The sequence below is a fragment of the Phalaenopsis equestris genome, unplaced genomic scaffold (assembly GCF_001263595.1).
Source record: "Phalaenopsis equestris unplaced genomic scaffold, ASM126359v1 Scaffold000969, whole genome shotgun sequence".
NCBI classification, from domain to species: domain Eukaryota; kingdom Viridiplantae; phylum Streptophyta; class Magnoliopsida; order Asparagales; family Orchidaceae; genus Phalaenopsis; species Phalaenopsis equestris.
The window spans coordinates 60,605-86,329 of NW_018165408.1; the positions used below are offsets into that span (position 1 = coordinate 60,605).

Below are 25,725 nucleotides of genomic sequence, written 5' to 3' on the forward strand. Positions count from 1 at the left end.
GGGGGGTGTGTGTGTTATGTAAAACTTCGGGGAATGGTTTCTGATGAGCCATTTTATTAAGCAGTATTGCTATTTCAAAATTGTCCAATGCTGGAGCCCTCACTGTTACTAGTTCAGCATTTCAGATTGTCTAACGCTGTGCATTCATTGTCTGTCATATGCGCAGGTATCTGCTTAGGAAAAGTGCTTTAGAATTGTTTATTGTTGATCGGACTAACTTCTTCTTTGATTTTGGGGTAAACTAATGTGAATTAATAATCTATTCATTTTCTTCCTGGTTTTTGTTTGTTGGCTAACTATTTCCACCAAAATTTCGCTGGAAATATATATTTCAGTCCACTGAAGTACGTAAGGATGCCTATCGTGCTATTGTTCAAGCACAACCTCCTCATTTGGGCAACATTTATTTGGCAACACAGGTTGGAAAAGTCCTGTACCGGCATAATTTTACTTTAAATTACGTCTCACTTTCCTTCATTTTCTTATTGCAGAGGCCTGACCAACTATTTAAGAGGAGCCAGCTTATGGAGAAGTGGGCTCGGTGGGAGGTAAACTTCATGATATTTTATCATTCTTGTATCACACTCTATTGTCATCTCTTTGGCATTGATATTTTTTTCATGTAGATTAGTAATTTTGAGTATCTTATGGAACTGAACACAATGGCTGGACGCAGTTACAATGACATTACGCAGGTTTGTGTCCTTTTGATTAATGAGTGAGCATTATGGCGGTGTTATTTCTTCTATATGGTACAGTGATTTACCAACTAGTGAAATAACTGTTTGCAGTACCCGGTTTTCCCATGGATCTTAGCTGATTACTCTTCAAAGACATTAGATCTTAGTGATCCTTCCTCGTATCGAGATCTCTCAAAGGTAGAAACCATTATTTAATTCTACTTTTATATGATCAATTATTACTAACTTGATTAATGGGCGCTATGAATTGCAGCCTGTTGGTGCATTAAATCCAGAAAGGTTGAAGAAGTTCCAAGAGAGATACTCTGGTTTTGACGATCCTGTTATACCCAAGTTCCACTATGGCTCCCATTATTCTACTGCAGGAACTGTAAGCCTTCATAAGCTACATTCGTTCTAACCAAAAAAAAATGGAGCTACATTTATTTCACAATGTCCGGAATACGCAACATAAGTTAACCTGAATGCTTGTGTTGCCTATTTATTGCAAAACTAAGTGAATGTAGATTATCTAATTCAGGTTTGAATCTTGTTATTGGCAGTATTACTCTGAAAGCGTGAAAATGCATGCACATCATATATAGTGGATAAAAATGTTTCGGTTTAGTTTTATAAGAAAATGAAAACTGTGTATATATGATGAATGGATTTTTCAATTTGTTTGAGAAGTAGCATGCTCCATATGTTAAATTTTAGTTTATTGTTTATTTATGAAGTGGCGAATGATTGTGCCATTTGCTTCCTCCCTTGATGCCGGAATTAGGTTGAATTTAGCAGAAACACGAAAGCAAACTTTTTAATTTAGAAATAGGGTTACAACACGGCACAAATTGGAAAGGGGGAAACAATAACAATCCAATCCCCGATTACGACCGAAAGAGAAGATCCGAGGATGGTGATGGTGTCAAGGGGGAAGGGGGAAGGGTTGTAGGGTAGTATGGAAGGTTGGGGAAGTGAGGGAGGATGGCGGAAAGGTTGGACAGCATGTAACGGGAGTCAGGACAGCTGGTTCGCTTACTAGACAACAGGTTGCGGGGCTGGATAGCAGGCTTGGAGGGTTTGGACAGTAGGTTGGATGGTTGGAAAGTGGTTTGGAGGCGGTTGGGGAAGGGTTGGAGTGGTCGGTGTTAAGGGAAGTAGTTGAGGCAAGTTAGGTAAGATAAAATGGGAAGATACGTCACCACCTCGAAGTAGGATACAGCCAGAGCACCATCACCTTCTCGAATACAACCCTACAAAAGGGAAGAAGACTCCACATTGGAAATATGACAAGCAAACACATCAAAACGTAACTCTAAACTCAGAAAGCAAGTATTTAAATAAGCCTAATTAGGTGGGAAACAAGAAAGGAAATACGAAGAGAAAGGAAGGAGGAGAAAAGGGCAGGCGGCAATGCCGCTTTCCCCAAACGCTGCTCGATTCAAGCGGGTGACGTGAAAGGGAAGCCACACGGGCCGCTTGATGTCGCTCGACACTTTGGATGTATGGACCTAGTCCCCTATACCAGCCATCAATCGGCTGGCTTTGTTTCCCTCATCTGTGTGGGAAACTACCTCACCCACGTCAGTTTCCCTGGTTGGGAGAGCTTCGACCTCATTCATTGATGCTTCTGGTTCCTTCTCTCTAATCCTGGCGGCAGTTGGGTCCCACTATCAGCCAGAGCATCGATGAAGTAGGCATCACTTGTGCGCCCATGTCCCCATCGATCAGCGCTCCAGAAACTGTATTGTTGAATCCTCCCAAGGTAACCCATGGTCAAGCCCTACAGATGTGCCGCGAGAGCAACTTGAAACTTCATGCCTGGTGGAGTTGGTGGTATAGTGTCGACTGCGAGATCCTGACATCTTCTCTGGTGCAATTGTCCCATGTCTGAAGTCGGTGTCTCAGTCCTCTCATTCTGTGTCGTCATTAGAGTTGGCCCCACTGACGTCGCTCTGTTGGTATGAGTTCCAGTGATCTCGAGCTTTGTTGAAGGGAGTAGAATGATGTGTTTCACCTCCTTGGTAAATTTGTATGTGTTTTTGAATTCATCGTGCTGGGCCTCCAGTCAAACTGCCATGATCGTCCCAACAAGAGGTGGCAGACATCCATTGGGAGCACGTCACACCAGTCTTGGTCCCGCAGCTGGCCTCCCATCGAGAACTCTATTAAACATCTTCAGTCAATGCGGATTCACTTCTCCTTTAGCCACATCAGTGAGTACGGTCGGGAGTGCCTCTGAGTTTTGAGTCTCAATTTCTCTAATGTCTAAGTCAATTTCATGTTCTTGTTGCTCCCGCCGTCGATGATAAGACTGCATACATTTTTGTTTGCGGTGCAGCTGGTGTAGAAAATGTTGTGGCCAAGCCACTACAGATCCCTCGTGTCCTCATTATGCAGGGCTCGTCGAATTACGAGTGCCTCTCTTTCATCTGGTGAAAATTGGTACACCTCACCCTATTCTTTAACCTTCTCATGGTCGCTAACCTTTTGCACAAAGCCCTGATCAATAAGTGTGAATACTCTGCTCATGGGACAGCTCGAGGCTATGTGGCCGTAATCGTGACATCTAAAACACTTCCTGGCCGGTACAATATTGGAGGAGCTACCTTGCTCTTGTTTCTTCCTGCTCTCATCCTGAGTGTCATTCCCTTGTTCGGGCTTGCTATTTTCTCTTGACGTACCCTTGTCAGTCGTGATAATTATGGGTGACTACCCGCTTGAAAGTTGCTGCCTAAAGGATGTTTGTTGCTGCTCTGCTTCTGCAATCTCTCCACCTTCAAGACTAGCGTCTAGACATCCCCAAGCATCCAGTACGACTGCAGTTGCACCACATTGCAAATAGTATGCTTCAAATCCCCAAGGTATCTAGCTACGGTATACTCCTCTGGTTCTCTCAATGCGCACTTCAGCTGTAAGTGGTCGAACTGGGCTGTGAACTCCTCCACTGAAAGATATCACTGTTGCAGATTGTGGAGCTTCAGAAACATGTCCTGATGGTAATGAGGGTGAAGATATTTCTTCTGAATGGCTTTTTTCATTTTCTCCCACTTGGCAATCTTATCATTTCCTTCACGTTTTCTTTTCCACTGTATGTTCTCTCACCATATGGAAGCACTCTTCTTCATCTTAATAGTAGCTAGTTTGACCAACTTATCTTCTGACACATTTTTATACTCGAATATCTGCTCAACAACTTGCAATCAATCAATGAATTCATTTGGATCCATGCCTCCCTCAAACTTCGGTAAATTCACCTTGATTTCGTTGTTTTTGTGTCCTTCAAATGACATCTCTCGGAAATTCTCCCTTTGGGAGGGATTCAAATATCCCTCTCTTGGACTTCTTTGATACTGGATTCTGAAAGGCCTTGGTCTGTCTTCTTCATCGCTGAAATTATCCCTATGGAAGGTATTTGGATCTTCTTCCCTTCGCCTCTCCAGATCTCGGTCGAGGGTAACCTTTTATTGTGTTAACTCTTCAATTTCCGCAAGCCTCTGTTAAAGGTGACAGAGCTCTCGCCATATCTCTTCCTGGGTAGATTCAGACATATTTCTCCTTGGTGATATGACTAGGGATTAAGGAATAGGAAAGAAAAATTTTTTGTGGGGTTAGGGTTTGGGTTGTGGAAAGAAAATTATTTGGTGGTGGTAGGAGGGGGTTTATGCAATTGATGGCGGGCGCAGAGTAGTTTAGATTTACTTATTTTGAAAATCAACAATAGAGATTTGGGATTTGGGGCTATGGTTTGGGGAATAGGTTGATGCTAGGAAACCCTAGGATAGGAATAGGATTAGACCAGCTCTGATCCTAAATGATATCGGTATTAATCCAAACCATAATAGAAAAAGACTATTATTATTGAATGTAAATAAGCGGTTACAACTCGCGCACTGAAAATGAAATTACAACAAGCACGACACACAAACTCAAAATAGGGTTGGATTTAAGGTGGTGGTGGCGATTGGTTAGGGTTATGAAGGTGGCGGTTGCAAGGGAGAGTCAGTTAGCAGCGTGTGTAGCAGTGGGGTTGCTGTCCGGGGTGGTGGCAGCAAGCTGGAGGGGGTAGGGAAGGCTGGAAGCTGCAGAAATATAGTAGATCCTTGCTCTTCTATGCTGTGGAAGCAAGGGTGGAGGCAGAAAACTGTTGGAATACAGCAATTGCTTTCTGTTCTGGATGACGACAACAAGGTAAGGCGACCAGGGACCGATATGGAAGCACAGGGACGGGTAGAAAAAGGATAGATATAGCCGAAGCACCATCGCCTCTGAGGATACAACCCTAGAATGGGGAAAAATGACTTCACATAGGAACCTGAAATCTTAAAGCAGCAATAACTAAACCCTAAATCCAGAAAACAGCAATTTAAAGATTCTCACAAAGGAAAAGCAGAAAAGGAAAGCTCTCATAAAGAAATCATAGAAATTGAAGGTGGGAAGGGGGCTGGCAGCATTGCCGCCCCCTATATTGGCTGCCCAGTCCAGTCGGGGCCTGCATCCGTGGTCTTCCCGCACCCTCGTCTGGGATTTTCCCACAGTCGTGTGGGTTGAAGCTGCACCCGCATCATTATTGACTGGATTGCCAGTGTTTTTATCTTTCCTTCCGATAGTATCTTAGATTTTAGGGTTTGGGTTATAGCTATTTTTTTCCTGCTCTTGAAAACAGCAGCTGCTTATTGGTTAAATGATTGAATGGCTTATTATATTTTTGTGATGGAAATAGCTGTTTTGTGCTATATTTTATCTTCGTATTGATTTTCTTGTATTGTTCTTTCCAGGTTATTGGTGACGTCCTAAGGATTCGCCAGATCCTAACCAATTTAATTAGGTAAAAGCCACTTCAAGACATGTTCTTTAGCTTGTACAAATGTTTCGAACTTTAGATCTAGTCACTTTAAACTTACTATTATAAAACTGGACTTGAGAATTAATTTTGCAACCACATTAAACAAATCCCACTAACACTCACACAAGTCATTGCAATATAATTAATAGTAAATTTTAAAGTTCTCTAGATTCCCTTGTAAAAAATAGTGAAAATAGTATTTGGGTTAACAAAAAAATAATTTAGAAATTGAAAGTTATTTTTGGCACATATTTTTCTTGTCTGAATTTTCATTTCTACCGTCATTTGCATATAATATTTTCAAATTGAATTAGGGATACTTATTTTAAGGGCGAGAAGGATGATTTCATAGCGCTTAAACATAGAAGCAGTAAATATTTTTGCAAACTGCCGTGGCCAAAAAGTTATGCAACTATTCGTTTTCTCTCTCTCCCTTCTATAAGTTGACTCTCCTTTCTCTCTTCATCTCTCCCATCAAACTCCCTTTTTTTTATTACATGCATGGCATGCATTTCCATTGATTTTATCTTTTCATTTTACATATTTTCATAACTTTTCTCTTTTCATTATGGATCAATAGTATTGCATGTATAACCAAATAGACATCATGGCAATGATTATCATCCTTTTCTTGCCTTTGATGGAACACTAGGCCTTTGCATATTTTTAGATTGGTTATCTGACCTAGAAGCTTATTTCAATATATATGACTTATCAGATACAACAACAACAACTACAAAGCCTTAATCCCACTATGTGGGGTGTGGGGTCGGCTACCATGAATCCTTTTTCTCCATTGCATCCTATTTAGTGTTATATTTTGATTTAGTCCTAATAAATTAAGATCATTTGTAAACAATTGGTTATTCATTATCAGATATTCATAAAATTTCGTTTGTTGTCTTGGTTGAAAGATTTTGCTAGATAACTTTTGTAAACAATTGGCAGGCCATAGCTCCTGCTTTGACATGAAATGCATGCTTAGAAAAGAATTCTTTTGCGTGAAATAAACTTTCTTATACTAGTTAACGTTATTGTTTCAAAATGTGAGGACACAATGTTCATGTTATATATTAGGCTTGTTTTATGGGCGCATAATCTACATTTTATTATACATATGCAAAATCCTAATTATTCTATTTCCTCATATTTAATGGATGTTATTTCTACTGTCTCTCTACTCTAATCACGTCTCTCTATTGATAAATATTTTTAATCTATATTTCTAATTTGACCACATTTTCACTTTAATGTTCTCATTTTTATCACACATCATTTAACTATCATTGGTATGGTTTCACATGGTCATAGCCATAATGTAACATTATTTAAGTGCACATTTATGTTAAAGGAGACGTGTTACGAATGAACCGTAACGATCTTTATGATGTTCAGAATGCTAATTTTAGTAGTTTACATCATACAGTATTGAACCCACGTTTCTTTCCCTTTGATGTAGTCACTATTATATTTTCAAAATGGCTGTAATTAGGAGCTCTATTGCATTGTTAGATGAATTTAGCATCTCAGTTTTTGCACTTATTAACTGAACTGGATGTATTTGCATATTTCTTTCCAGCAACGCAGTGAAGTTCACACATAAAGGAAAAGTGGGAGTAAACCTTCAGTTGCTATCAGAACAATATCCAGGTCGTTCAATAGCTCAAATTCCTCCTGCTGAGAGTTCTCGTTCTGGCTTTATAAAAGGGAACTTTCTGAAATCCCAAAAATGCAGTAATAAAGGAATAATACATAGTAGTGACGACAAAGAAGATTGTGGTAATGGCAATAATGCTTCGGAATCAGCATCTTTGGCATTTGTGGAGAAACATCAGCCATGCGAAAAGATCGTGTTTCTTCACTGTGATGTGTATGACACTGGGATAGGAATACCAGGTGATGCATGCTTATTAAAATTTTTATAAATGGGAATTTTCACATGTTTTAATTTTTTTAAATTTTTTTCTCAGAATACTAACTTTCGGCTGCCTATTTTTCATATAGAAAAGGCATTGCCTTCACTGTTCAAGAGATATATGCAAGTAAGCGCAGATCATGCACGAAAATATGGTGGAACAGGACTTGGACTTGCGATTTGCAAACAACTGGTATGATGCACCAATGGCTTCTTATTTTTTTAATTATATGTTGTTATTGCTCTCTGTATAATTCATTGCAATAGTTTGTAAAAGTATGTAAGTTCATAAGTAATGCAACTTTTGCACGCGACTTTGTCTTGATGTAGAAATAAACTGTGCACTATTGTGTTAACCGCAAAATTTACTACAGTTGTACCCATTGGGCGTTGAATTTAAGAAATCCTGTATAGAAGAGTTCACAATATTATTGTAACCAATGAAGGAGAAAAAATTGGTGAATTTTCATTATATGCAGCTATAGCATATTTTAAAATAAGTGGGTGATCCCAATATCTGAAAGCTGAATTTTATGGAACGGTATTCTGTTTTTGTTTACCCAGTTCTCTTTGGAACAGTGCTCTAACAAGTTAAGGCAGATTAAAAATGCCAGGAAGGATGCCTTCCAATCAATTTTTTTGCTTCAAATTACGTTATATTTGTTGTTTTTTGGTTTTTATTTGATGAGTAAAATTTTTATTCATTTTCATACATATCACCTAATTTCTATTTATTTATGTAACACCTAAACTTTGATTTTTACATTTATACCACCCAAATCTTTCATATCACATAAAAAATTCCACCATTTTAACATTTAAAAAGTAAAATGCCCCTTTCATACATAGGTAAGGTTGGATGTACGTAAAGATTAAATGTTAGGGGTTAGATATGTAAATACTTAGGATTTGTGTGGTTTGTTTGTAAAATTTAGGTTTTATAGTGGTTTCTTGTTTTACCCTAACTCTTTGTTACTTTGGAGATAGGTAGAGCTGATGGGTGGACGTCTTACAGTAACCAGCCAAGTAAATTGTGGTTCAACATTCACATTTATATTGCCATGTAAGCTTCTTCAAAAGCAAGATGGCTCAGACGATTCGGATGGCGAATCTACCATGTCTCGTTGTGAAGCTAAACGGGCTACCGATTTTGATGAACTCGATGGATCATTTCTATTCAAAACATGCTCTCTGAGTAATGCTTTCTCTTTCTGTGCTTCCCCTGCTGGCAAATCTAATCTGCGGCACACTGCTACAGTGAGCGCTTCAATTGCAGACAATGGTTTTTTTGAAGAGTCAGGTTCAGATTCTAATTTCTGTAGCAAACCAAATGAGGAAGATCTGCCTGAATTTTCTCAGGGAACTACACCAGATAATAAAAATGAAGTAGAAATATTTAACATAAAAGAGAATTTGGATTCAGACATTGCACATAAGGTTTTATATGCAACATGTTCACTATCAGGATCTGTATTGGAGGACAAATCAGATCAAATCTGTGAAGCAGAGAAATCATGTCAACAGTGTAAGCTAGAAAAAGAAGAGAATGATAAGATTACATCAAATGGGAGTTCGAAATTTCCTAGTACTTGCTCACAACCTATGATTCTTCTTGTCGAAGATAACAGAATCAATATAATGGTTGCAAAGTCTATGTTAAAGCAGCTGGGTCACAAGATAGATGTCGTGCATAATGGATTGGAGGCAATTTATGCTGTTCAACGGACTCACTATGACCTTATTCTAATGGTGAGGATCAAAATTCCATTTTTTACTATTAAAAGAATTTGATATCACCAAAAATTGATGGTTTTTATATTATTAGTTGGCAAATTTGATATATTCTTTGGTTAAAATTTGCTTCTTTGTATAATTTGGTTTTTCCACAAGATAAAATTTCCATGGTTAGATTTGAATCTTGTAATTATAAATTTGATATTACTAGTAACAATTTCTATTATGTTTTTAAATCGAAGGGAAGGAAATAATCTACTCAACTGGAATATCTATAAATGATTATATTCATTGTTACATTTTCCATTTCATCATTAAAACGAGTTAATACCTTGTAAACATTGTTTCTATTTGAGAGTTAATATGTATTGTGCGCTATAGTTTAGTACTGCAAAATATTTCTTAGAAACTTTAATGCTGTAAAATATGTGCCTTGTCACATGAGTTGTCCGCTTGATATTCTTTGCGTCTTGGAAATTTCTGTCAGTTCTTTGGCTTTTATTAAGGTTAACATTTTGAACTACACTAGGATGAATTTTCTTTATTATGATATCAATAATTGTTTTCCCTACTTATGCTCAGGATTTTAAGAAATTACGTCGGTTATATTTGTTTGTGTCTTGCACACTGGATGTTCTTTGCACTTTGGACAACAACAACAACTACAACAACAACAATACCAACATGTCCATTTAATTCTCATCCAATAAAAATTTTCTTCAAGAAATATCATTTGCATTAAGTCTTCCAAGTCATTCCAAAATTTGTCTTTACACCCTAGATCTAAACCTACTTGAGGAGCATAAGTACTTATAATATTAAAAATCTTAATATGGTAATCTTAAGGGCTATAATTATTTCTCCCACTCTATTAATTTTTACAACATTATCTTTCAAACTCTTATCTATAATTACACCTACACCATTTCTAGTGCGACTCTTACCAGAATGCCAAAGTTCAAAACCTAAGTCATCAATCTCCTTAGCCTTTTCTCCAACCAATTTAGTTTCTTGAATACATAATATATTATTCTTTCTATGAATCATAATATCAATTAATTCCATTAATTTATCATTTGAGAGTACCTATATTCCAAGATCCTATCCTAATATTAATTTCATTTGTTTTATGAACTAACTTCTTTACCCGCATCCGTCCGTAATGTGGGAATCCTTGCTTATTTGACACACACCCAGACGCCGGTTTAACGGCCCTTGCACACTTTTCACTGTATTCAGGCTATACAACACGTCGCTTCCAGGGGATGCCCTAACACTTACACAGATCAAAAGGATTCATGACATGATTTTTTCGACTAGTTTTACGCTGGTTGTCGACTACCTAAAGCAACCCTCCACTTTTTACATCCAGGCTTGGGATCAACAATGACAATGTTCTATACAATAAAAAAAGAAGAAAAGTTCAAACATCTATATTTTTACTTCCTTTCAAGAGCAAATTAACACCGAAACTTCAGTTTTATAAATTGTCTTATGCACTTTTTTTATCACCATTTTATTGTTATTACCCAATTGGCTTTTAGTTATATTCACCGAGAAAGCTTTTTCTTTTCTTTTCCTCTCCTTTTAAGATTTTACGCACTTTATGCTTATTGTTAAAATTGACAAGAGTTTATTTGCATCATAAGTGGAAATAACCTTTTATAGTACAAAATTCAGATTGTCTCCTTAAATGGGAGAAGCCTTATTTTCTCACAGAAATTCTGAACTAAATTTTTAATCTTCATTGCACATAAAAGATACCACCATTAAGTTAATCACATCAAAGAAAAATGTATTTTTTACAATGTTTATGATGCAAGATGATGAGATTTCCCATACTGTTTTTTGATCACTTTGAAGTACTATTCTTCATCTTAGATTCTATTGATTAAATTAAATTCACTAGTGTAGTCTTAAAATCGTGCAGGATGTTTGCATGCCAGTGATGGATGGCCTGCAAGCTACTAAACATATACGGTTTTTCGAAAAACATGGCTACTGGGATGCTGCTGTAACATGTCCGGAATCTCCAACAATATCTATAGGTCCGAAGAAGTGTGAGAAGAGGACAACGATCATCGCTGTAAGTTGTTCGTCTTTGATTTCAGGATAAATTATAGGGGTATCTGCATAGATACCATCCAATCCCCTATATATTTACACATCTAACACCTAAACTTTATTTTTTATATTTATGCCACCAAATCTTTCATATCACATAAAAGATATCACCATTTAACTTTTAAAAAGCCAAGTACGCCCTTTCTTGTATAGGTAAGCTGGTATATTTGTAAAAATTGAAATTTAGCTGTAAGAAATTTAAATACATAGGAATTGAGTGGTATGCATGTAAATCTTCCTAAATTGTATCTCATGAACTCTTTTATTTTTTATGTTCCTTTCATGGTTTGTCTGAATATTATCAATTTAGTTACTATTGGACAATTACTCCTTGCTTCTTGTCTGCTACGAATTTATTAATATCTGTGACGCATATGATCTACTATGTGGAACCCGACCATCACGGAAGGCCATTATTTTACGGTTTATTTCTTAGAATTTTAATTATGACTCAAGGAGCTTTGGTTTCCTTTGTCTTCCTGCTTATGGTGCAGTTCCTCCAACCTAACTGGAAGCTCTATTTTTTTAAAGGCCGTTTGGGATCTGGTTTATTTCTTATTTTCTATTTTTTATGATATTCTATTTTGTTTATCAACATTACCAATTCCACAATCCCAATTTTGAGGTGCAAAAAATTGAAAGTTGCATTAGTGGACATCCGAGTAAATTTTTTTGTCGAAAAACTGACAAATCATTAAATCATTGTGTCAATGCAAGGGTTTCTCCTAGAAGTAGCTCATTGTATGACCTAAATACAGTAAACAGTGTGCAAGGGTTGTTGCACCGACGCCTGAGTGTATTTGTAAGTAGGAGTTCTCATATCTTGGATGGATGCGGAATAAAATGTTAGTCCATGAAACTAATATTTAGGATAAAAACATGAAATATAGGTACTCTCACAGATAAATTAATGAAATTAATATATTTTAGGATTTTTAGATAGATAAATATATTATGTATTCAAGAAACTAAATGTGTTGGAGAAAAAACTAAGAAGATTGATAACTTAAGTTTTAGACTTTAGTTTTCAGATATGAGTCGTACTAGAAATAGTGTGAGTGTAATTATAAATAAAAGTTTGAAAGATAATGTTGTAAAAAATAATTAAATTAAAAATAAAATTATAGTTTTAAAGATTGTTTTCGATACTATGATTATTAATATTATAAGTGCATATGCTCTCTTAAGTAGACTTACAGTATTTGTTCAAAAAAAGAAATTTTAGAATGACTTAGAAGAACTAATACGAATGATACATCTTGAAAAAAAGGTTTTTATTGATGCAGATTTAAATAAACATGTTGATAGAGTGTTAGAAGATTTTAGAATTATTAATGATGACTATGATTTTGGAGCGACTGATAAAGAAAGAGAGTCATAATAGATAATGGATTTTATTTTAGCTTAACATTGCTATTATCGGGTCCCAAGACCCGGATGCGAAAAGTGGAGGGTTGTGTTAGGTAGTCGACAGCTAATATAAAATTTGTCGAAAACTAATGACATAAACCTTTAAATCCTTGTGTAAATGCTAGGGCATCATTTGGAAGCAACGTGTTGTGTGACCTAAATAAAGTGAAAAGTGTGCAAGGTAGCTAATATAAAATTTGTCGAAAACTAAGGACATGAACCTTTAAATCCTAGTGTAAATGCTAGGACATCATTTGGAAGCAACGCGTTGTGTGACCTAAATAAAGTGAAAAGTGTGCAAGGGCTGCTACATCGGCGTGTCAAATAAGCAAGAGTTCCCACATTGCAAACGGATATGAATATAGATATTAGTCTATGAAACTAATATTAGGTTAAGATCTTAAAATATAAATACTCTCACAGGTAAAATAATGGGATTCATTGATATTATGGTTCATATAAGATAAATATCTTATATACTCTAGAAACTAAATGGGTTGGAGAAAAGACTAAGGAGATTGACAGTTTAAGTTTTAAACTTTGGTAGTCTGGTAAGAGCCACACCAAAAATGATATGTGTAATTATAGATAATAGTTTGAAAGCTAATATCATAAAAATTATTAGAATTAGAGATAAAATTATAGCCATAAAGATTATTTTTAATACTAAGATTTTTAATGCTACAAGTATTTATGCTTCTTAAGTTGGTTTATATATATATTCAAAAGAAAAATCTTGGAATAACTTAGAAGAATCAATACAAATGATACCTATTGAAGAAAAAAATTTATTGGAGGTAAGTTAAATGGACATATTGGTAGAGAGAGAATATTTTAAAATATTCATTATTGTCACGGTTTTAGAGTGATTAATGAAGAAGGTAGAAACATATTAAATTTTTTTTTAGCGTATGATTTTGTTATTGCTAATATTTATTTTGAAAAATATATTAGCATATTCTTACTTTTAAGAATGAATCTAATAAAATACAAATTGATTAAATTCTTATGTGAAAAAGAGATGGTCTAGAGTGTAAAGATTGTAAGGTTATTCCAAGTGAAAATTTAAGTACTCAACATTATTTATTAATTATAGATTGTAAGGTGAAGAGTTGTAAGATAAATAATACGAGAAAATATTGCGTAGAATTAGATGGGGGAATCTAAAAGACATAAATTAAATTATTTTGACAAACTTCAAGATTTCAAGATTTGATATGTTCAACAAAAACTATTAAACAAGTGATAAAAAATGTACTTGAAGAATCAAAAGAAAATTTTTTTATAAATAATAATAGTTTGTGTTGGAATAATATTGTGCTTGAAAAAATAAAATAAAAGAATTGTTATAAAAATTATGGTTTAATGTAAAAGCTTAGAGAATTCAGAAAAATATAAAGCGTTCATAAGGAGTCTAAAAAGCAATTTGTAATGCTAAAAATTATCCTTATAGTGATCTTTATAATAAATTAGTTATTAAAAAGGGTGAAAACTATTTATATAAACTTGCCAAACAAAGAGAAAAGAAAAGTAAATATTTAATTCAAGTAAAACGCATTAAAAATGAAAATAAAAAATTACTTTTCTTAGAGGAAGATATTCAACATAGGTGGGTGAGCTATTTTGATAAAATTGTAAGTGAAGTTTATAAAAATATGATCGACCTTAGTGATTTTAATATTATTAATAATAATAAAACGTTTTATTTTTACCGCCGCATTAGTGAAAAAGAAGTTGGGGAGACTTTAAAGAAAACCAAGGTTGAAAATTAAGACATGAAGATATCTCAATTTAAGTGTGGAATATTTAGGAGATTCGAGAGTTTCTTGCCTTATTAAACTCTTTAATATTCTCTTAAAAACTAAATAGATGCCTGAGAGGTGGAGGAAGTATATTTTGGTCCTCATTTTTAAGAATAAAGGGGTTGCACAAAAGTGTGCAAATTATAGAGGAATTAAGTTGATATGTCATACTTTAAAATTATGGGAGAGGATAATTGAACATAAGTTAAAATGTGATACAAATATTTCTCATAATCAGTTTGGATTTATGTTGGAAAGGCTCACTATGGAAGCTATACATTTATTGAGAGGTTTGATTGAGAATTACAGAGAGAATAAAGAGGATCTACATATGATTTTTATTGATTTAGATAAAAGCTTACGATAAGGTTCCAAAAGAAGTTTTTTGGAGAGTTCCAGAGAAGATGAGTGCTCATATGACTTATATTTAAGTCATTAAAGACATGTATATTAAAGTTATCTTAAAGTTATTACTTGTGTTCGAACGGGATGATTGACCAAGTTTTTTTTTTGGAGAGTTCCAGAGAAGATGAGTGCTCATATGACTTATATTCAAGTCATTAAAGATATGTATATTAAAGTTATCACTTGTGTTCGAACGGGATGATTGACCAAGTTTTTTCTTATTTTAGTTGGATTACATCAATTATTGGTTTTAAGCCGATATCTTTTTTGCTTTAGTTATGGATGCTCTTACTGGACATTTACAAGAGGATGAACCTTGGTGTATGCTTTTTGCTGATGATATCATTCTTTTGGATAAGAATAAGAGAAAAAGTTTAGGAAAAACTTGAACTATGGAGGTCTACGTTGGAGTTTAAAGGCCTTCATTTGAATAGATCAAAAATTGAATACAGGGAATGTAATTTTAGTAGTAGTAGCTCTATTGGCAGAATTGTAACTATGGGTGATTAACTCATTAAAAGGGAATAAGTGAAAAAGTTTAGGAAAAACTTGAACTATGGAGGTCTACGTTGGAGTCTAAAGGCCTTCATTTGAATAGATAAAAAATTGAATACAGGGAATGTAATTTTAGTAGTAGTAGCTCTATTGGCAGAATTGTAACTATGGGTGATTAACTCATTAAAAGGTGTGAACGTTTTAGATATCTTGGGTCTATTGTTCGAAGTGATGGTGATATAGATGTGGATGTTTTTAGTAGAATTCAAGTTGGTTGGTTGAAGTGGAGGAATGCATCAAGACTATTCTGTGATAGAAATGTATTGCTTAAACTAAAAGAAAAATTTTATAAGATGATGCTGAGACCTGCAATGCTTGATGGAGCAGAATGTTGTTCTTTAAAAGAGAATCATAAAACAAAGTTATGTTTTGCTGAGATGAGAATGCTGAGATGGATGAGTTGCTTGGCACTGAGAGGCAAAATGCAAAATAAATATATCTGTAATAGGATTATTGTAGCTCCAGTGGCGGACAATATTAGAGAGATTCGTCTTAGATGCTTTGGTCACATTAAACGTCGACCATCTGATGATCCCGTTAGGAGAGTACATGTTTTAGATTTGACTTATGTTAAGATAGACAGAGGTAGACCTAAAAGGACTTGGCTATATTGTATAAAAAATGATAATAATCTATTAGAATTAAATAAAAATATGACAGCCAATAGGACACAATAGAGAGAAAATATTCATGTAACCGAACCCACTTAGTGGGATGAAGGCTTGTTGTTGTTATGATTTGTTATTTCTAGTACTTTATTTGAAAAAAGAGATATTATCACATATATGAATGGATCTAATAAAAGACCAATTAATTATCTTCTTATGAGAAAAATTGATTATTGAGATTGTAAAATTATAAGGTCATTCCAAATAAAAGTTTTTTAAGTACCTATTATTGATTATTGATTTTAAGATGAATATTTGAAAGTTGAAAAATACAATGAAATATTATCATAAAATTGGATGAGAATACTTACAAAGCAAATATTTTTTTGTATTAAACTTCAAGATTTTAAAATTTGAGATTTTCATGAAGAAATTAATACTATATTAAATAAAGTAGCGAGTACTTAAGCAAGTTAAAAAAATATGTTTAAAATTCAAAAGCAAAAACTTTTATAAATAAAAATTGTTTGTGGTAGAAATATAATGTGCAAAGAAAAATTAAAAATAAGAAATTTTGTTATAAAATTAGTTTAGATGTAAGAGTTTGAAAATTTTTTAAAATATGCGGCCTCTAAGCAGCAGAACATAATTTGTAATATTGAAAATGTTACTTCAGTGAGCTTTATAATAGATCAAATATTAAAGAGGGTGAAAGATATATTTATAAACTAGCAGGTAAATAGACGAGAAAACTAAATATTTAGTTCAAGTATATTAATGATAAAAATAAAAAATAGTTTTTTTTTAGATGAAGATATTCAACATAGGTGAGTGAGATATTTTGATAAACTTTTTAACGAATGCTGTAAAAATACTATCGACTTTAATGATCTTAATATTGTAAATAATAATAATATTTTTTATTTCTAACATCTCAATAGTAAAATAAAAGTTGAGAAGACTTTAAAGAAAATAAAGTCTGAAAAGAGAATAGAATCTGAGGGTATTAAAATAGAAATTTAAAAATGTTTAAGAGATCTGAGAATTCTTAACTTACTAAACTTTGTAATATTATTTTAAAAATTAAAAAGATGATTGATGAGTATAAAGGGTCTATTAACTGCTATTTTAAAGAATAAAAGGGACATACAAGAGATTGCAAATTATAGAGTAATTAAATTAATGGGAATAATTTTTCAAAATAAGTTTGGATTAATTCCAGACAAGCCTACTATGGAAACAATAAATTGAGAGGTTTGATGGAGAAGTACAAAGAGAGTAAGGAAAATCTACATAAGATTTTTGTTGATTTAGAAAAAAAACTTATGAGATGGTTTCAAGAGAAGTATTTTGGAGAGTTCTAGAAAAGAAATGTGTTGATAATGCTCATCTTCAAGTCATTAATGATTTGTATACCAATGTTGTAACTTGTGTTTGAACGCATGGAGGATTAACCAAGTATTTTAAGCCCATATCTTTTTGCTTTTGTTATGAATGTTCTTATTGATCATTTTACAGGAGGATGTACATTAGTACATGCTTTTTGCTAATGATATTATTTTTTTTGATAAGTCTAGAGAGAGAGAGTTAAAAAAAAAGAATTATGGAGGTCTACTTTAGAGTCTAAAGGCTTTCATTTGTATAAATCTAAAACTAAATGCATGATATGTAATCTTAATAGTAGTGGATCTAGTGGTGGGATTTTAACAATGGGTGATCAACTCATTAAAAACAGTGAATGTTTTAGATATCTCAGGTCTGTTGTACTAAGTGATGGTGATATGGATGAGAATGTTATTAGTAGAATTCATTTTGAATGGTTGAAGTGGAAGAATGCATCGGGCCTATCGTGTAATAGAAAAGTATCACTTAAACTTGCAATACATTACAACACAGAATGTTGGTTTGTAAAAGAGAAGTGTAAAATTAAATTAAGTGTTGTTGAGATGAGAACGCTCCGATGTGTGAGTGACTTTACACTTAGAGACAAAATAGAAAAGGAATATGTCCATGAAAGGGTTGGAGTAGCTCTAGTGGCATACAAAATTAGATAGTCACCTTAGATGCTTTGGTAACATTAATCATTGTCCATCTGATGACCCACTTAAGAGAGTAGATATTTAGATTTGACTTATTTTAAAAAAAAAGTAGACGTATACCTAGGACTTGGGCATCTTATATAAAAAATAATCTTAATTTATTAAAATTAAATGAAAGCGTGACTGTCAACTGGACAATGGTGAAAAAGGATTCAAGTAGCCAACTTCATTTAGTGGGATGAAGGCTCCTTGTTTTTGTTGTTGTTGTATTCTATTTTTTTTATGTTTTAATTTGAAACAAATCATGTTTAGGATGTTTGATTAAGATATGATTTTCTAAAAACATTAAAAACCACTAAAATTTAGAATGCTTAAAAAAATATGTTCATTTGTTATTAGAAATAAAATATAAAAATATGTAAAAAAATACATTAAAAAACTTGTATTTAAAAATAAAATTGTTTCCAAATAAACCCGTATAATTTTCTTATATCCCTTCAAAAAAAGTGTTGGTGCGTGAGATTCCATTCTAGCTGAACAATTTTTTTGTTTTTTTTTTATTTTTTTATTTTGTTGATGCATTTTTCTTTTCTGTTTGCTGAATCTGTGCTCATTATTATAAAATTATTTTTTAATCAACAATTTAATCTATAGGGTGGGTATGGTTATAAGGGCATGCATGTTGCTTTCTGCTTCTATTTAAGAAGTCAGAAACTGGAAAGGGGATGCTTGTTTTTAGTAAAAATAGGGAATTAGTTGTTTTTTTCCGTTGCATGTCAAGTTAAGAACTCATTTCTTTGAAGAAGAGTTCTGCCAAAAACTTGGCCATCATAACAAATTTAATATAGTCTTATGTTCTCTAAAGAAACTGATCAGCTCTTTTTTATTGAACCGAAACATTACAATTGTTTAAGTTGATGTATTTATATTATCATGCTATGTAATATTAACTATTATCACTGAAACTTTAATATAGATGACTATTTACAGTATGATGACCTTCCCTAGCTTAGAAAATTGTGCAGAACTCAAGCCCTTTAAGAAAATTTTTTTATTGAAACAATTTGATCTGTTTTTTTGGCATAATTTCATTTAAGCTCTTAAAAGATCTGTTGCCTTTTTATCATCACTCACTTCCTTAGCTTTGAAAGTTCTCATTTTGGTCATAGCAGTGTTTATTTTATTGTCTTACTAGCTTAATGTAACAGTAATTGTTACTATGGAAGTGTAGTAGCAGATTGTCTTTGTGTTTTTGTTAAATATATGGAAGCTTTACATACATACCACTCAATGGCTATTTATTTACAAATCTAAAACCTAAACTTTAATTCTAACATACATGCCACCTTTTTTTATGCATGAAAAGCTGTATTTTTCTTTCTTAAAAGTCAAAATGGTGGTATTTCTTATGTGATATGAAAGAATTGGGTTTTATGAATGTAAGAAGTAAAGTTTAGATGTTAGATATGTAAATATATAGGAATTGGGTGGCATATATGTAAATGCCCAATATATTTTATGATATTTTCAGCGTCAAACTTGAAACATCAAATTACACAAATATCAACTAAAACATACAATTATTTTCCTCTCAGCAAACTACTGATATTCATGGAAGCAGTGTCTTACATTCTTCCATCTATTGCAGATGACGGCAAATGCAATGGCAGAGAGTGCAGCAGACTGCCTTGACAATGGCATGGACTCATTTATATCTAAGCCAGTGACTTTTGAAAAATTGAGAGGGTGCCTCCAGCAATTTTTTTCTTGTTAAATATTGTATATTTTAGAGCTATCTAAAGGAAATGAACGCAGTAAATGAAAATTTTGTAATTAATGTTCTTTTTTTCCCCCCAAATTTCTTATATTAGTGTGTTGGTTAGTTGCATGGCATGGATCACTCTTCATCAAATTATTGAATGGGTGGTTAAATCCTTATAATTTTGGATAACACAGCAAAGATATTGAACTTTTATGTATGCTTCTTCACATGAAATTTGTTTTAGGAAGATTTACATACATACCACTCAAATCCTATGTATTTACATATCTATACTTCAGTGTTTACATACATGCCACCTTATCAATGCATGGAAAGGTTCATTTCACTTTTTGAAACTTAAGATGGTGGTATTTTTTATGTGATATGGAAGACTTGGGTGGTATTGATATTAGAAGTAAAGCTTACATGTTCCTCTGTAAATACATAGGAATTGGGTGGTATGTTTGTGTATATCAATAAATGCCTACGGATCAACGAATTAAGAGCCTTTCTCAGGCATGTGATGGAAATAAGAATATTTTGAGAATATTTGATGAGATCATGGGCAGCTCAGTGACTTTGATCAGTTCGCCTAAACCTAACAAAATCTATACTCACATTAACTTGACAAGTAGAGTGGGTACTTGTTAGCTCACCTCTAGTTCTTACAATAGTATTAGTTTCCTTAACATGCACATCATCAACTTCATGATGATTCAAGTAGTCTGGATTTGTTTATTTTGTGTGGTTATTTAAGTAACTTTCTTTCAACGCTCCCTTTTTTATAAATAGAGGAGTTTGTCTTAAAGGTAGGGGGATGCTCAATCTCTTTTTCACCTCTAATCAATTACCTAGTCATTTTCTCCATTTTCCTTTATTTTTGAGCTCTGTCTAAGCCTTAGGTAGTGTGACACCACTAACATTTCTAGATCTAACATCCTCTAAGGTGCACTGAGCTTGGGTCATGTCACATATAAGACGTGAAGCTTTGCACGTAGAAGCAATTAAGGTATGAAAAATTTGATCAACATGGAGTGTATAGGAGTGTGTTGTCCAACAGACAAACAAGTTGAAGTAGCGAATGTTGACGATGATCACGAAATGTTGGAGCATGTGCCTAGAGTTCAAATTTTTGGAACATCTAGATCTGTAGTCTATAGAGGCTAGTTGCCAATTGTGAGAGCAAAAAGGGCTCTATCGTCATAGCTTGTTGAGAAGGATGATATAGCTTATTATCTTGATGATGAAGAATCTGGATCTGTAGTCTATAGAGGCTAGTTGCCAATCGTGAGAGCAAAAGAGCAAAAAGGGCTCTATCGTCATATCTTGATGATGAAGAATCTGGATCTGTAGTCTATAGAGGCTAGTTGCCAATCGTGAGAGCAAAAAGGGCTCTATCGTCAGAGCTTGTTGAGAAGGTTGATATAGCTTATTATCTTGATGATGAAGAATCCACTCACTTAGGTTGTGCGAGGGGAAGAATAAGGGAAGGAAGAAATAGAAAATAACCACTGGAGAATGGTTTTTCAAGGGATGCTGCAGATTTAAGATTTTACCCTTGAAATCTTACAAAAAAATATCACATTATGTTGACCACATGGCTTCATTCTAATCAGTGATATGTCTATTGAAGGTTGATGATGCCTTGAAGTGCATGCTATTTTAGTCTTCAAACATGAGTGATCACTTCTTATGAAGAGTTAAAAGTGCATTTTTTTATTGCACGGTTTGTTAGTGCATACAACATAAGAGTTCTAATGTATTGTTGAGAATTTGTCATGAGCCATGGGAGAGCATGAACAGCTTTGTCACCCAATTCTAGAAGAAGATGTTGAAGGTGAAAGAACTAAAGATGGCAGTCACTCATGCTACAATGGCTCAAGGTTTAATAGAATGCTCGTTAAAGTATGCTCTTAGCTTATGCCATTCGGAAACCTCGACTAAATTTTTAGAGTTGATGAATAATCACATAATCATTGAGGAGTATAATTTGTTGTTAATTTCAATTGTAGTGAAGAATCGATAGAACGACAAGATTAAGAGACGTCTGCCAAAAATTCAGATGGGGCAGAGTGGTACTTTTTGTCAGAGGAATTCACAGAGAAATTTTGTAGAGTGAATAGGTCACCCTGAGAAGAGGAATAACTCATTTGAGAGGAGACCGATGGAGAAAAGACAGAAGAAGATGCCATTATCTCCTAGTTATTTGATTCTCGCAATAACCCTGCTAAGGGTTTCAATGTCGAGGTTATTAAGGCCATTCAAAAAAGGAGTTCCTTAAGAAACCTGTGTCGATGAGGGTAGAAGGTCACTTGTGTGTCTCGAACAAGTATTGTGTATATTATCAAGATCACGGTTGTGACACTGAGGAGTGTCGACACCTCGTAAATTTAATTGAGGATTTGATCAAGGCATGGAACTTAAAGGTGTTTGTGGCACATAACACAAACACTAGCCGACGGGGGAAGGCGCCCATAGATAAAGAACAGAGTGAACCTGTTCTAGTGCAATTTATTCAAATTACAGAAGTAGTACCATCAAATTTGGGAGTAGATGAGCTTCAGGCTTCTTACTAGTTTAGCCTCAAATGACTTGCAAAAGAGGTAAATTTAGCTAATACATCAAAGCCAATAGTATCATCTCAACCTTCAATCTTTTTCACTGATGAAGATTTGCTCATGAATGAAATCCCATATAACAAGACAATTGTGATCACGAAATTATTTACAAACTATTAGATTGAGATTTTAATTAATTATGGCACCTCAACCAACATTCTATTAAATAAGGTACTATAAAAGATGAATGTGGGGAATTTGTACTGGGAGTTGATTTCAACATTGTTGTATGGCTTCCCAGGTGAAAGAAAAGAATCATGCGGGATAATCACTTTACTTGTAGCATAAAGGGAAGAGGAAATCCAGTTTGCTACAATGGTAACTTTTGTGATAGTAGATCCTACTATTATATGTGACTGTATTTTTGACTAATCGACCTTGAACATGTTCAAAACTATCGTTTCGACATATCATATAATAGTGAAATTTGCTAGAGGCAAATAGGTGATCACAATACGAAGAGATCTAGCACAATCAAGAATTTATTATCTGAAAGCTATAAGAGCATGTAGGAGGATGTCATACAAATTAACATGCAAAAGGGGAGCATATTGGAGACAATAGAAGTTGTTGAGGAATTCAATGCATTTGGAGAAACTACAAGATGAAATTTTTGTGTTGAAAAACAAACTGATCTCGATTTTGAGAGAATATCAAGATGTATTTATCTAGATAGCAAATGCAATGGCATAGTGTAGCAGACTGCCTTGACAATGGCATGAACTCATTTATACCTTAGCTAGTGACTTCTGAAGATTTAAGAGATCGTCTCTAGAAATTTTTTTGTGTTATATTATATATTTTAGAGCTATTTAAAGGAAATGAACATGGTGAATGAAAATTTTGTAATTTTTTTTTCTTTTTTTTTTCTTTTTTTTTCTCAAAGTTCTTAGACTAGTGTGTTGCTTAGTTGTAGCTCATAGATCAATCTTCAACCAATTATTAACTAGGTGGTTAAATGTTTATGGTTTTGGATAACACAAAGCTTCTTCACTTGGAATATGTTTTATAATGATTTACATACATACCAGTCAATTCCTATGTATTTACATATCTAATAGCTATACCTTAGTGTTTAGATACATGGCACCTTACAATTGCTTGAAAAGGTTCATATAACTTTTTAAAAGTTAAGATAGTTGTATTTCTAATGTGATATAAAAGACTTGGGTGGTATTTATGTTACAAGTAAAGTTTAGGTGTTAGATATGTAAATACATAGAAATTGGGTGGTTCATATGTGTATCTAAATAAATGTTGATGGATTAATGAAATGTAAGAGCCTCTCAGAGACACACGATGCAAGAAAAAATATTTCAAGAGTATTCAAACAGATCATGAGTAAATGCAGATTGGCAACTCATCAACATTAATCAATTCATTTTAACCTAAGAAGTAGAGCGAGTTTTTGTCAACTCACCTCTATTTCTTACGATAACATTAGTTGCACTAACAAACTCAATATCATACTTCATGATGATTCAAGTTGTCATAATTATTTTCTTTGTATAAATATTTAAGTAAATTTCTTTGAGCGTAGTTACTCTCAAGCTTATAAATAGAGTAGTTCATTCCAAGGGAAGGGGGACTCTCTGTCTCTTTATCATCTCCTCTGATGAACTACTGAGTCACCTTCTCAATTTTCTTTTCTTTTGTGAACTCTGCCAAGGCTCTAGGTGGTTTGAGACCACTGAAATTTCTTGATCCAACATCTTCTAAGGAGCGAAGTGTGTGGATCAGGCCATAGATTATTCATGAAGTTTTGCACAGAGAAGTAGTTCAGGTACGAGAAATTTAGTTCAACATGAATTGTACATTGGATTTTGTTGTCTAGCAGGTAAACGAGTTGAAGAAAAATTATTAAAATTATTCAAAAAATGTTGGAGCATGTGTCTAGAGTTACAAATAGAGTTCAGTTGTTGTCTGGATCATTTGGATCTATAGTCCATGGAGGCTAGTTTCTAAAAATGGGAAGAAGAAGGGTTCTACCATCAGAGCCTGCTAAGTAGGATGATGTAACTTGTTTATGTTAATGATGAAAGATCCAATCATTCAAGAAGTGTGAGGGGAAGAATAAGGGAAGGATGAAAGATGAAAAAACCACTACAAAATGTTTTTCTAAGGGAGATTGCAGAGGTTGATCTCTGAAATCTTATAAAGGAATACCAGATATATATGACCACATAGTTACATTCGACTTAGTGATATGTCTAATGAAGGTTGTGATGATGCTCTAAAATGCATGCTATTCTTCTTGACATTTAAGAAATTATCTCTTAGTTGCTTTAGCATTCTACTCATGGGAGTAATCACTTATTATGGAAAGTTTAAGCCCTTTTTAATTTCATTTTTTTTAGTGCATAAACAATACATGAGAGTCTCATGTCTTGTTAAGAATTTGTCAGGAACCTTCGAAGAGCTTGAGGAGCTTTGTCAGCAAATTCTAGCAAAATATGTTGAAGGTGAGGGACCTACACACAAGTCACTCATGCTACCTGGCTCAAGGCTTGAGAGAATTCTTGTTCATGTATGCTCATGGATTATAACACACAAATCTAGCAATACTCTTAGAGTTGATGAATAACCACATATCCTCTAAGGAATAATTCTTTCTCAATTTCAATTGGGGTAAAGAATCAACAGTGCAATGACCAGATCAAGAGGCATCATCTAAAAATTTAGATAGAGTGGGGAGGTTATTTCAAAAAGAGGAATTTGTAAAGAATATTTGTAGAGTAAATATGTTGTCTAAAGGAAAAGAATAACTCATTTGAAAGGAGACCATTGGAGAAAAGATAGGAGAGGATGCCATAAATTCCTTGCTATATGATTATTGCAAGAAGCCCACTATGAGTTTCAAGGGGCATGATTAGTAAAGCCATTCAAAACAAGGAGGTCTTCAAGGAATTACATCAATGAGGGATGAAGAACACTTGTGTGACCCCAACAAGTGTTGCGTATGCTATCAAGACCATGGTCGTGCATTGAAGAGTGTACACACTTTAGAAATTTAATAGAGGAGTTTATTATTTCTTGAATTCCAAAGGAGTTCATAGTGCAGTACACAAACACTAGACGATAGGGGAAGGTACCCTTAGAAAAAGCTTAGAATAAACTTGTACTTGTGCGAGTTGTTCATATTATTGAATTAGCACCATCAATTTTGGGAGGATACTAGCTTGAGGCTTTTCACTAATCAAGACCCAAACGAGTTAAATCAAGAGAGG

General features: G+C 33.9%; 2 protein-coding genes across 2 annotated transcripts; both read left to right on the forward strand.

Annotated features, from left to right (window-relative positions):
• Positions 1 to 166: 166 nt before the first annotated feature.
• Positions 167 to 1,111, forward strand: LOC110032549 (BEACH domain-containing protein C1-like; the record flags this gene model as incomplete). The annotated part of the gene is made up of 6 exons (XM_020736211.1): positions 167 to 236; positions 336 to 419; positions 492 to 548; positions 627 to 695; positions 792 to 878; positions 955 to 1,111. Coding segments are annotated over 6 exons (514 nt in total), but the record flags the coding sequence as incomplete, so codon positions are not given.
• A 1,283-nt stretch (positions 1,112 to 2,394) lies between these two features.
• LOC110032543 (probable histidine kinase 1) lies at positions 2,395 to 20,034 on the forward strand. The gene is made up of 8 exons (XM_020736202.1): positions 2,395 to 2,445; positions 4,653 to 4,871; positions 5,459 to 5,508; positions 7,106 to 7,422; positions 7,531 to 7,634; positions 8,429 to 9,190; positions 11,106 to 11,261; positions 19,767 to 20,034. Exons 1-8 carry the CDS (start codon positions 2,395 to 2,397, stop codon positions 19,890 to 19,892), a joined length of 1,785 nt encoding a protein of 594 aa, XP_020591861.1. The 3' UTR covers positions 19,893 to 20,034.
• The last annotated feature ends 5,691 nt before the right edge of the window (positions 20,035 to 25,725 follow it).